Consider the following 13,494-nt stretch of genomic DNA (forward strand, 5'->3'; position numbering starts at 1 on the left):
AAGGAAGGAGGGAAGGAAGGAAAGAAAAAAAATACAGTGTATCCTAAGAACCCTGGGGAGAGTGCCATCCTAGCACTCAGGGTCTAGGGCTAAGAAGCAGGCTCTCCTGCAAAAGTCACATTGTTGAGATCTAGGTGCCCATTCCCAATCCCAGGGGAGGATGTGTGTGGTCAAGGGAAGAGCTCTGTGCTGGGTCAGCCGGTCATTTCCCAGCTCTGCCACTTCCTGCCTGTGTGACCTCGGGTATGTGACTGTTCCTCTCTGGACTTCGGCATGCTCCTGTGCAAAATATATATTGGTATCAATAATCCCTGACCCACCAGTGACTGTAATGACAGTAACAGCTCACTGTGCTGAGCTCTTACCATGTGCCAAGGGCTGTTCAAAGCACTTCATTTAATCCTCACCCCAGCCCTCAGAGCTGGGTCTTACTATCATCCCCATGCCACTGAGGGAGGAAGGACACAGAGGGGAAGTAACCTGCCCCCTGTCACTCTGCTGGGAAGTAGCAAGCTGGGGTTCAGATGCAGGCGCACAGTCCCCAACGCCACGCTCCTAAGAGCTCGGTTACACTGCCATATCTGTGTTAGTGTGGGAACTGCATTCATAGCGTGGTAAGGGAAGGTGCTTTGTAAATAACCTAAGTGCCATCCAATTGCCAGGAACCGTCACCCCAAGTTACCCTGAAGAGTGAGCACCAGCTTTCACATCTGTGTTGTTATCTGTGTTGTCGACCTGCCGAGGAAGACAACACCTCCCAGCGTAGAGAAGAGGTGATGGGCTGAGCGAAGGGGCCTTGCCCGGAGGGAGGTGCAAACCCGAGTCTGTCTGAAGATCCTGAGGTCTCTCCTCCACCCACCCTCGGCCCTCACCCCCACCCCCAGCGTCCCCGGGCCGCACCTTGCCAGCAGGGACACTCCTCGGTGGTGGTTCTCCGCCTGTCCCATGAGCTCCCAGCCATCCTGGTTCTCCACAAAGGTGGCCTCGTAAGAGCAGCCCATCTTCAGCAGCAGGGTTTTCACCACTTTCACCACCCAGCTGTCGGGACACGGCAGCTGAAACCCCACGGCCGCCAGACCCCGGGCAGGCCTCTCCCGCCGTCACCTGCCACCTCGCCCAACAAACTCCTCTCTGCCGAAGTAATTGTTAAGATAGTGCTATTCGGTATATCCGCAAAGGGTGGCTTTTCATAAATATTATAATAATTAGCTTTGAGAACAAGAGAGGAGAGAGAAGCAAAATCCACTTTCCACTGCAGGTTTCTGTTTCTGCTGTTTACTGCACCTCCTGCATGCCTGGCGCCGCTCCAAGCGTTCACAGACGCAAATAGCTATGTCTACATATCAGAGAGTTTGAGAGTTTCACGTAGATGTGAACCTTTGCTAAAATTAAAACCAACAATGTGTAGAACAGAGCTTACATCGAAACAAAGTTTTCCAACAACCTAAACATTTGCTTAAAGAGCTCGTGAAGCACTTTGCGGACATGCCTCGTGGGGTACTGAGGGCAGGTGGTTCTCGTGAGTGAAAACAAAGCATTTTTGGAAATCAAGTAATCCTCAGGAATTCGCTCTGCCTTGTCACGTTTTTGCTTTTGTAATGAGTATCGATCCAGTGTGAACATTAAGGCTTCTCCTGAGGCCAGAGCTTCCCGAATCGTTCAACCTTTGGTGCCAATTCTTTGAAACGTGTGCAGTCAGTGACAGGCCCCACTGCAGTTCACGGTTACACTTGACCACCCTCTCCTCCCCGCGCGTCCCCTTCTCCAGGGTCACTTTTTTTGGTCACCTTTTCATGAACTGGGTTGGGGACAGCATCAAGCTCGGTAGCTCGGAAGGGAACGACTTGTGTTAGAGGTTCCAGACAGCCACAGCTCGGCCAGACCCTCCCGGCCCTTGTTTGTGCAACCGGAATGAATATGTTAATATGTTTAGGCTGAAGCTTCTCAGCACAGAACCACGTCATTCATAGTTTGTCCCGTCTGTCCTTTTACCTCACGTCTCCATCAGGCTCCATAGTTTAACAAAAATGACCCCCCCCACCCCGCTCCCCTCCCCACTTGCAAAGATATACGGGTGACAGCCCCAAACAACACTCTCGGGAAGAAGGCTGGGCGTGGTGGGGTGGCTCTTTTGGTCCCCAAACACCCACTCTGCAAGTCTCAACCTCCTGGAGGGTTTTTCTCAGCAGGGTGGAGCAAGGGATGTCTTGAGCTACCTATTCTCTGTCCCCACCCTGGGCCCAGGGAGCCAATGACCTCTGACTCGGAGCTGCAGGGCACAGAAACAGACTTCACAGGACAACCCCCAGGCCACATCTGTCGTGTGGATTTCAGCAGGACTTCCCCCAGCCCTCCAAACCCAAGCCGGCATGACAGGGCTGGTGTCCACAGAGCTAACTGTGGCACTCATCGCCTCTTGGGAGGACGCGACCACCTGGGTGCGCTGAGGGCCTCGACGAGCTCTTCCGTCCATCGCTGGGGCCTGGGGCACCCACAGTCCCTCCACGCCATGCCCCTGGGCATTCATTTCCAGTGGCTGCTGGAGCAACTTACCACAAACCAGGTGGCTTAGAACGACAGAAATGGATTCTCTCACAGTTCTAGAGGCCAGGTATCAGAAATCAAGGTGTCAGTGGGCCACTCTCCCTCTGAAAGTCCTAGAGGAGAACCCTTCCTTGCCTCTGCCAGCTTCCCGAGTCTCCTGGCGCCCGTTGGGTCGTGGCCGCATCACTCGCTCTCTGCCTGTGTCTCATCAGCCTGCTCCCGCCCCCCATCGTGCCTGCACTTCTCCTCTTCTTATGTGGCCACTAGGCATTGGATTCAGGGCCCATCTGGTTAATCCAGGATGGTCTCTTCTTGAGATCCTTATTTACATCTGCAAAGATCCTTTTTCCAAATAGTCACAGTCATAGGTTCTGGGTGGACACATATTTTGGGGGCCACCATTCAGCCTACTACGCCCAGGCACCACCTTGTGGCTTTTCTGGTCCCCTTTGGTTTGGCACTTGCCTGCCTCTCAGGCTACTTCTGACATGGAGGTGAGGGCGGACACCCAGGCTCTCCTCCAGCCCCTCCTCGCGGGCCTCAGCTGGGCCAAGCTCTCCTCGTTGGCAGCCATGCCCTTCATCACTCCACAGTCGAGAACTTTCCCACTATGTACACTTTGCTATTTCTCCTCCCCCCAGCACTTCTTTCCTTTCCTCTTGTGTTTTCCCTGGAACCCATCCACTTTCTGGCTCACAGGTGATGCTCTCAGGGAAGAACCTACAAGCTTGAGGGAGCTGGACTGGGCGGCACTATTGGCATGTGGCGTCGTGCTGGGATGCTATCCTGTCTGGTCCTCACAACGCCCCTATGGGACAGGACTCACCCATTTCACAGGTAAGGAAACCAACCACCAAGAGGTTAAATCAGTGTACCCAAAGGACAAAAGCCTAAGATAAGAACCTGGGATTTGAGTCCAAGACCTTCTCGCTTCAAGCCCAACTACACAACTGCTTGCCCTCTGCCTCTCTGATGCACTTTTCTGAGTATAACACACAATAGGAGTCAAAGAAAAAGACTGATAAATTGACTATGTAAAAATTAAAAGTTTCTAAATGGCAAAACACCATAAAATAATTGCAAGTAAAGCAACAAACTGGAATACAAAAGACTGAGTCCGTTTCCTTAATATATAAAGAGCTCTTGCAAATTAATAAGAAAAATCCCCAACAATTGTATATAAAATTGGGCAAAGGACAAGAGCAAGTTGCCCACAGAAATGGAAACACAAATGGCACTTAAACCTTAACCGTATGGTAAGAGAAATGCAAACTAAAACCACACAAAATTCCATTTTTCAACTCCCAGGTTGGCAAAGATAAAAATGTTTTATAAGACATTGTGTTGGTGAGGATGTGGGGAAATAGGTGCTCTCACACACTGTTGGTGGCGGTGCCCTCTGCAGGAGGCAGTTTGGCAAATCGGGCGCTGTGGGAGCCACTCTCTTTTACCCTCCATCACTCAACGGTCAAGTACTTTCCCACCTCATATCCCTGTGCCACCTTAACATTTAAATGCAGAAGCCCTTTGATATGCATCTCTTACTTTCAGGAACTCATCCTACGTATAAATCTCATGTGTGCGTAAAGACATATAAACAAACTCACTGCAGCGTTGTTTATAATTGCAAAGGGCTGGGATGAACCTAAATCAGGAAGAGCACGGTTGAATAAATTACGGTACACCGGAATCCTGTGCACAGGGATACTGTGCGGCTGTTGAAAATAATGAGACAGCTGTCTACGTAATGATCTCCAAGATATAGTATGTGATAAAAGCAAAAAAAAAGTAACTGTGTGAGGCATGTGAAAATAGAGAATGTGAGCAAATGTGCTTATCCTTGCATGTTTGCGGTTACCTCTGGAAGAGTCTGGTTGTCTTTGGGGAAGGTAACAGGGCAGGGCGGGAAAGCAGATTCCTTGTGCGTATATTATATTACCTATTCCAATTAATAATTAGAAATTTTTAAAAATGGCTGGGCCTTGGATACAAACCTAATACAAATAATATCTCTAGGGAAGAAGGGAGGAAAATTAAGCGGCGAGATCCTCGGGGGAGGGCGGATTCTTCCCTGCGGTCCGCGCCGCGCGGAGTCTGATGCACAGAGCAGAGGCTCCAAAAGAGTTGTTGAGCAAATTGTTGGCTCTGATAAAAGTGTGCTTTTCTCCTCTAGTCCCAAAGCTAATTCCTACTGATCGAGTGCCCTAAACACTATTGGAGGGGCCCTTGCTGGATTCCCCCACCCCCCACTGCCAGGGACAGCGGGGCCAAGAGGGATAGCAGAACATACCGCACAGGTACGAAGGCAGGGGGCTCTGCGTCCTTCCTGGCGTCCTTGCAAGGAGCCACGTGGCCGGGCAGGTTGAGGCCGATGTGGTAATGGACCTGAATGAGCAGGGCCAGGAGCAGCTGCGGGTAGATGCGCCTCACGCGGCCCACACAGCTGTTCACAGACAGGAGCTCGCACAGGCCGCTGGCTGCCTGGGGGGCAGAGGGGAGGCTGTGAGATGTCCCATCCGTCTCCCCTACACTCCGGATGGGGCCCTGGACTGCTCCTTTGCTGTTCTCTGGCCCAGATCCTCACCCCCCACCCCAGACCCCTGACTCCCTGGGGAGGCCCTGCCCCAGAACAATGACAACAGTCCGCCCTGTGGGTTTGGCCCAGCACGTTGAGGTTTATGCAATCTGGGAAGAATCAAGCGGAAGGATCCCTTCCCACCTCCTGAGAGGGAAAGAGTATTGACCTCATTTTGCAAGTGAGAAGACAGACTCAGAGGGGTGAAGCCACTTGCCCAAGGTCACCCAGCCCCTTGGGGGCAACACTGGACCTTGAACCCAGGCTTTCAGATGGCAACCATCATGTGTTCTGCCTCTTCCTCATTCACAGCATAGGCGCACGGAACGGGAGGGGGCACCAGGCTGGCCTCTTCACCCTGGGCCATTAAACCACTCCGCTCCCCATGTGGCCGGCCTTGAGCAGGAGCCTAGCTCGAGTCCCAGCTCTGCCCCAAGGGGCTGGGTGTCCTGGGGCAACTTCTCCACCTGCCAGTCCAGCTCTGGCCCTGGCGTGGGCCCACCCTCACACCTGGCCCACCAAGTCCTCGCTAACCAGCAAGTGGGCGATGCGGGGTGAGGGGGCTCACAGGACCTGGTGACTCATCTGGCTCCACCACTCCCTGGTCTCTCTTGGGGCCTCCAGCTCCTCCTCTGAAAAGCGGGGTTACTGATGCTCACCCAGCCAGCCACACGGGAGTGCAGAGATTGGATGAGAGCATGGAGGGGAGAATGCTTTATAAATAAATGGTCACAAGCTGTGCCACTAAGACTGCACGCAGCTGGCCAGGAGGAAAGCCTTTAACTGCGAAGTGAAAGAAGCCCTGGCACCTTCCCTTGGAGATAAGTGACCTAACGTGGGCTGGATGAGAACAACGAACAGCAGTTAACTTGTACTTTACCACTTAGGAAGCCCTCCACATACACTATGTCCCTCTTCTCAGCGGGCAGGATAAACAAAGCGGGAGTCGTCACTACCCATTTTACAGATGTAAATACCAAGGTGAGAGAGGGGAAGTGATTGACCACTGTCACACACTGAGGCAGCGGCAGAGCTAAGACAAGCCTCTTGGACTCAAAGCCCTTGCACTTTTCAGTAGCCCAAACCTAATGACTACATTCAAAGAACACAGTCTGTGGTGTAGAGAAAAATCGCTAGTGATGTGCCATAGGCTCTGCTCCTGGCTCTAACCTGCTGAAACTGATCATCGGCACATAAGATAAAAATGAGTCCAGGCTATGTCCGTGCTAAACCACGCTTGCTGAACGAGAAGCACAGATGAGCGACTGAAGAATACACTGACGTTCATGATTGCAGAACTGGATGCATGCCCAAATCAGGGACGGCATGAGTGCTAGTGGCTTATGCATGGAACTGGGTGTTGCAGGACAGAGGCAGAGTGGCACAGTGGGGAAGCACAGGATTTGGAGGCAGGAGATTCGGGTTTGAGTCCTGGCACCACCACGCGCTACCTGTGTGACCTGCGGTAAAACGTAGAGTATCTCTAAGCAGCAGCATCCTCTGTCCATGGGATAATATTGTACCACTCATTCCTGCAGCCACTATGTCTTTGTTTATTTACTTCCCTCCACCAGAATGTCTTGCCGCTGAATACCCAGAACCTATGAGTAGGCCTGGCACATAGTAGGTGCTCAATAAACATTTGTTGACTAAATAAATCAGTCCAACAAAAATTTTTGAGTGCCTACTGTATTCCAGGTGTGTGCTAGATGTTGGAGATATGGTGAACGAAACAGGAAAGGCACCATCTCTATGTATCTCACAGATGAACCAAATGATCCTTCACACTATCGTCAAACCCTAACTGGGGCAAACTCTTCCAAGACAAAGTATGTGAAGCAAAGTATACCATGCACAGATTTGACCTGGTCAGGGAAATCAGGGAGGGCTTCCCTGAGGAGGTGATGCTTGAGTTGAAAGCTGAGGGATGAATAGAAGTTACTCAGTGGAAAGCATTTTAGGTAGAGGAAACAGCATGTGCAAAGGCCCTGTGACAAGCTAGCACAGATGTGTGAAGTTCTGGCAAAGACCTGTGAGGCTGGAACATAGCAGGCAAGTGGACCACGGAGTGTGGTGAGGCAGGCAAGGGATACAGGGCCCTGCAGCACAGGCAGGAGCACTGTGTCACCCCTGAGGACAATGGGAGGCCATTGAGGAGGCTGAGAACAGGAGACGTGAATGTCTCAGAGATTTTTTTGGCTGCAGTACAGATCAGAGGGGCAAGAGGACACAGGGAGGTGAGCAGGCGTGTTAACCGGAGCAGGCGTGGACCAGGCTGGTGGTGACAGAGGCAGAGAGAAATCCATGTCCCCCGCGCAGCCGGCTCCCTGAGTCAAAGCTGCCTTTTCCTGCCATGTTCCCAGGGCCAAGCTCTGAGCCTGGCAGCAAGAAGCACTTAAAGATTCTGTGTCACCTGAATGAATGAATATTGTCATCTCATTTATCTGTCACAGCTGCCATATGAGGCAGGTATTACTATTTCCACTTACATATGTAGAGACTGAGCTTCACATAGGTGAAAGGACTTACCCAGGTCACAAAATAGTAAGGTAGCCAAACCATGAGTCTAGGATTTACACTAAGTTCTCTGAGTCCAAATCGCTCTGTTTCCACTGTCCCGGCTGTGCAATCGCCACAGGTAGCCCTGCTGTTACTGCCCAGCGCATCACAAACGAGAGCCAGAGCCGGAGACTTGCCCAAGGCCCCGCAGCTAGAGGGCAGACCAGGGCAGGGGAGGAAGGATGGGGCGGATGGCGATGGGGGCGGGCGGGCTGGTCCTCACCGCTAGGGGCACAATGGAGGCCTGGCCCTTCTTGGTGACAGGCTTCTCCTTCAGGCTGGTCAGGAGCAGATCCAGGAGGTCTCGGACCTCACAGCTGGGCTTGCGCAGAATCAGCTGCCTCCACATCTCTGCTCCGTTGCTGGGAGGTCAGGGGTGGGGAGGGTTAGTGGTGGCCAGGGCAGCAGGGCCCACCCCGGATGCTTTCGGGAGGGGAAGGCAAGACGCCAATGCAATGGCATCCATGGGCACGCCAGCAAGGAACGGTCCCAAAAACACTCCCCAAGAGGCAGGGGGCTAACAGGGATTAAAACCTTATTTCCCAGGCATCTTGCCAGGTGCTTTACATAAAATACATTACTTCGGCAAATATTAACTGAGCATCTGCTGTACACCTGGCACTAGGCAAATCTCTGGGATACAGATGTGAACAAGAATTCAACACATTTAAGATCACTGAATTCTCACAATGACCCTCAAGATGGGCGGTCTTATTCCCTTTTTACAGATGCAGAACTGAGGCCCAGAGAAATGAAATCACCAGTCCAAGACGACACAGCTAATGAGCTGCATGTGGCCAAGTCTGATGTCTCCAAAGCCTGTTCTCGTTCCTCTAGCCAAGAAGCAAGAATTGAGACGGTTGAGCCCTTTGGGGCTAGGATCTTGCACTTGTCACATACTGTCAGGGGGCACCGCTCCTGTCCCTTAGAAAACAGCACACCAGGCAGGGAAAAGCAGCCGCAACCCGGCCAAACACCAGCCTGCAGACACTTCTACCGTGGGGCGTTGAGAGCTCAGACAGTACGCTGAAGGGTTAACAAAACCTTTCCCCCTTCATCAGAGCTTTTGGACCTTCCATTCACCGTCTAGCTCTGTTCCCCTGGAAACCTGATAAAGATAGTACGTTAACTATGTTTCTAGGCAACATTGCTTATGGTAAAAATGACCTGATGGGTAAATTGCATCTGGCCTGGGAAGAACTACAAATTAACTATAAGAGCCGATGCGGACACTGTAGCATTGAGCTTCCCAGGGTATAGTGACTCTTGTAACTGTGGGAACCCTGGAAGCGAAGCTGATACAGCGATTGTAAGAAATGCTGGTCCCTGCGCCATTTAAGTCAGGGCAGCTCCTGCCCCCGCCCTGTGGGTCTCCTCTCCTCTCCCCTGAGCTTTTACCTGGGAGGCCCAAGAGACCAGCTCCTAGACTCGGGGCCAAGGTCAGTGTAAGGAAAGTGAAGCACCCAGGGCGCAGGATGTAAGGAGGCCCTCGCTTTCGGGCTCAGGTGAGTGCAGACTGGACACCTGAGGGTATTTCCTTAAATGTCCTGCCTGTCTGGCCTGCGCAGGGGCTGCTGCAAGGACTCCTGCGAAGAGGAGCGCCGGACACTGCCCTGTCCTGGATCCTGAGTGACTCTCATGTCAGGTGTGGCCCCTGGCAGTCTTGTGAGTCTGACTGCTTAGTGGACCCAAGAAGAAACCCCCCTGGTGGGCAGTGCAGACAGAAAGGGCTTAATTCTTGCAGGTGGGAGGATGGGATGCTGTCAGCTGGGCCCTCACCGTCCCGTCTGATGTTGGTTTCTATGGATGACACCAGCTGTCCTTATTAGCGCACACGCCATCTGCACAGCTCTGCACGGTTCTTTTACATGTTCACTCAGACAACCCTCCTGAGGTGTGGATCACCCACTGCCCTGTTTCATTCATTCAAAGCAGCTGCGGGAGCATTTCCTGGGCTGGGAGGCTGAGGCCAGCCACACTGACCTCTCTTGCCCACGAGCTCACCCTCTGACCACAGTGCCCTCTGCCCATCAGCCCACGAGCTCCCTGAAGGCAGTGAGCGTGGAGGAGCCTTCTGCACCGGCCAGGCCCAACCAGGCACTCAGCACGGCTGGCTGCGTTACTGTGTCACCACCACTCATCTGGGGTGGCATTGCAGGACTAATTTCCTCCTTTTGCCTATGAGGGAAAACCAAAGCCCAGAGAGGGCAAGGGGGCTACCAAAGACCACACAGCAGCCAGAGGCAGAGTCAGGACTGACATTCAGGCCCCCTTTATATGGCATCACTAAAGAGCTCTGGGCTTGGAGCCAGTCAGACCTGAGTTTGGGTCCTTATTCTGTTGCTTACTCAATCAGTACCTAGGGCAAGAAACTTTCCCTGAGCCTCAGTTTCCTCATCTGTAGAATGGACTTTTGTGAGAATGAGAGAATATACTATTGCTTAGTGCTGACACCCAGCAGTGCTCAGAAAGTGCCTAGTGGTTGTCGTAAGTGCCACAGATCACGGAAGAGGGGCCATGTGGGAGGGCAACAGCTTCTCTGGGCAGAAGTGGGGGTGGGGTCCTAGCCCGGGATGGGGGCTGCTCAACCCTCTGAGGTGTAGCGGCTGGGAACCCCCGTCATTCGGTACCTGTCCAGCGGGAGGGGGCACATGAGCAGGGCCACCACAACCTCGGTCATGAAGGAGCTGGCCAGGAGGGAGACGGGCAGCAGGGCCACCTCTCGGGCTCGTGGCTCCTGGATGTGGCTCAGCTGTATGTAGATGCCCTGCATGATCTCGGGGATCTGGGACACAGCCAGGGCAGCCGTGAGCAGGCGACGGCCCAATGGAGAAGCCAAGGGAGGCATGGGTGGCGTGGGAAGACGGGAGGGGGAAGGGAGGGGGACAGGCTGGAGGACAGGGGAGAGGAGGGGACGCAGTGCAGGAGAGCAAAGGGGAGAGAGGGAGAGGCCAGCGGAGCGCCTGCTCCTCCCTGGGAGGAAGCCAGTTTCTCTTCTGCCCCCCCGAGCCCCCACCAGGTCAGGCCAGCTCTCTCAGGGGTGGCAAGAGAGGAAACCCGCAAGGTGGGCACACCTAGAACTCAGCCACCACCACCTCTGCCCTGCCCCAGAGCTTAGGGGGTATGGGCAAGCTGTGCCCAGTGACAAACAGCCCTGGGGGGCCCCCGGGCCCCAGTGACGGCTCAGCCCTGCCCCAGGAGGCCTTACCACCTCCAGCGCCCTGTGGCGGTACCACTCCAGCACCGAGCTGAGCGTGACCTCTGAGGCCAGCTGCATGATCTCCCTGGAATCCTTTCCTGGAGCCTCTGAGCCGCCTTTCAGCCCTTCCAGGGCTGCCAGCAGCAGGTCCTTTACCTGCTGGGGCCCCAGGAAGTCTCCAAATTCCTGAAACAAAGGGGCAGAGATCATGACACTGACGGGCCACCAGGAGCCAGCAGGAGCCTCACACAGAGGCACACGCACTGCCTGACTGCCATGTGCAGAGGTTGGCGGGGGAGCCAAGTTGGGGCAACATGGTCCCTACACCCATAACTGGGGGACATGCATCAGGGAGAAGGAAGTGAAGGCCAGCACTGTGACACAGACCAGAGGAGGACAGGCACTCAGGATAGGCTGGTGTGACCAGGAAACCTTCCTGCAAAGAGGCCTTGAGCCAGCTTGGAAAGCTAGAAGGAAGGAGAAGGCTTTTGGGGATAGACGGCACTGCCCCTTGTCCCCTCCCCGGCCCTGGAAGGCCCTGGGCTGAGGGGCAGCAGTCACCGCAATCACGCGCAGGATGTTCTGGCACGGGCTGACGGGGTTGTAGGGCCCCAGGAAACGCTTGTTGCTCTCATACAGCTCCTTCTTGTTGGTCTCTTCCTTATCTCTGGCTCCTGCAAGAAGAGAACATTCTCAGTGAGGCCCAAACGCCCTATTTTTTAAAAACTTTTTGTTAAACATAGATGTAGGAAGTACCCAAATCATAAGTAACCAGCTTGATAAATGTTCACATAGCGAACACACCCACGTACAGCACCAGGTCAGGAAGTGGAACCTGATCAGCCCGCCAGGAACCCCTTCCGTGTGACCCTTTCAGGCACCACCCCTCCCCAACCCCAGGGAGCCACCATTCTGATTTCTGAACCCCTGATAGATTTCCTTGCTTTTGAGCTTTGTATAAATGGACCCGTGTCCTGTGTTACCCTTTGTGTCTGGTGCCTCCCGGTTAACATGACGTGGATGAGGGTCACCCACGCAGTCGCACACAGCATTAGTTCTCTCATTCATTCTCGGTGCTGTGTAATTTTCCATGGTATGAATATACTACAGTTATTTGTGTTTTTACTTTTATGGACATTTGGGTTGTTGCCAGCTATTAAGCATCGTGCTGCTATGAATGTCCTACCGCGTCTTTTGGTGATCATAACCACACATTCGCTAGGTTTACACGTAGGAGCGGAATTGCTGGGTCATAGGGTAGGGAGAGGTTCAGCTTCAGGAGATAGCGCCAAGCGGATTTCCGCAATGGGGAGCCGATCGTGCCCGCGCCAGCCGTGCGCGAGCATCCCGGCTGCTCCACGCCAGCCCTCGCCAGCACACACCATTGTCTGTTTCACTTTGCCCTTCTGGTGGATGTGTGGCAACACCTCTTTTGAACGGCAATCCTCCTACCCTGGCAGTCCCAATCCTCTCCTACTTATTTTCCTAAGCACTTATCATCGTCTGACTTGCTATATGAATTACTCGTTTGTTTTTGTTCATTTTCTATCTCTGACAACCAGAGCGGAATCTCACCAAGGGAGGATTATTTACTTAATCTCTTTTCTCCACTGCTAGGTCCCCCGAGCCTAGAATGGGGCCCGGCACATAGTGGCTCCATGCTTTCTGTTGAAGGAAACACATTTCAGGCACACTTCCTGAGCCCTTCCTGTGGCCTGGCCTGGGTGCTACTGGGATCTCCTCAAGATATGCAAGGCATGGGCTCAAGAGAGGGTCATTGAGGCAGAGTGATCCCACGGACCAAGTGTGCGTGCTGTTGTAAAAGCAAGGAGCTTGAGACCTGGAGTCAGGCAGGCCCGGGTTTGCATCCTAGCTCTGCCGCTTCCTGCAGCGACAGGGCCCCGACAAACCACTTCCCCCCTGAGATTAGAACCTAAGACTGTGGGTTTGGCCTCGGGCTACCAGGCAAAATGCAGGATATGCAATTAAATTCAAATTTTGGATAAACAAATAATTTTTAGTGAAAGTATATCTCAAATACACTAAAAATTATTCATCATTTATCTGAAATTCAAATTTAGCTGGTGCCCTACATTTGTTATTTGCTAAATCTGGCCACGCGAATCTGGTCATGCTAATCTGGTCTATACTATTCCTACCCCTAACGCCAACCATTAACGTGGCTTATACCACCTTTGCCCATCACGCAGGGGGCATGAGTAGCCGTGAGCAGTGGGGGAAATCTCCCAGAGACCAAATCTTAGTCCCAAATGCCAGAGATCAAGAAGAATGGAGACACCACAGATCCCAAAAGCCCGGAGGGATGGGGAAAAGAAACTCTGTTTGACAAGCGCCTAGAATGAGCTCATCTCTTTACATATACGCTTATAAAATATCTCATTTAATCTTTCAAAAAGCTTGTGAGTTACATCTAAGTGTACCCTTTTTGTAGATGAGGAAATCTAGGCCTACACAAGCTAAGTACTTGCCTGAGGTCACGCCGCTAAGAAGGGCTACAGCCAGGTCTTACACCAGGTCACTCTGCCTCCAGAACCAGGGGCGTTTAAAGCACATTCCAAGGTCCCCTGGTTTGGGGCAGAGTTGGGACCATGGAGAC

At 52.9% G+C, this 13,494-nt stretch overlaps 1 protein-coding gene across 1 annotated transcript in view; it reads right to left on the bottom strand.

The window, feature by feature from the left end:
• The window catches only part of MROH7 (maestro heat-like repeat family member 7), a 46,706-nt gene that overhangs the window by 10,298 nt on the left and 22,914 nt on the right, over positions 1 to 13,494 (bottom strand). The window contains exons 9-14 of the mRNA XM_012639338.1: positions 11,439 to 11,551; positions 10,887 to 11,063; positions 10,309 to 10,463; positions 7,902 to 8,040; positions 4,835 to 5,025; positions 873 to 1,038 (exon numbers count right to left, since the gene is read on the bottom strand). Of these exons, the coding sequence (XP_012494792.1) occupies positions 873 to 1,038; positions 4,835 to 5,025; positions 7,902 to 8,040; positions 10,309 to 10,463; positions 10,887 to 11,063; positions 11,439 to 11,551 (941 nt within the window). The remainder of the gene's footprint in view (positions 1 to 872; positions 1,039 to 4,834; positions 5,026 to 7,901; positions 8,041 to 10,308; positions 10,464 to 10,886; positions 11,064 to 11,438; positions 11,552 to 13,494) is intronic.

The sequence above is a fragment of the Propithecus coquereli genome, unplaced genomic scaffold (assembly GCF_000956105.1).
Source record: "Propithecus coquereli isolate 6110/MARCELLA unplaced genomic scaffold, Pcoq_1.0 Scaffold14, whole genome shotgun sequence".
Taxonomy (NCBI): Eukaryota; Metazoa; Chordata; class Mammalia; order Primates; family Indriidae; genus Propithecus; species Propithecus coquereli.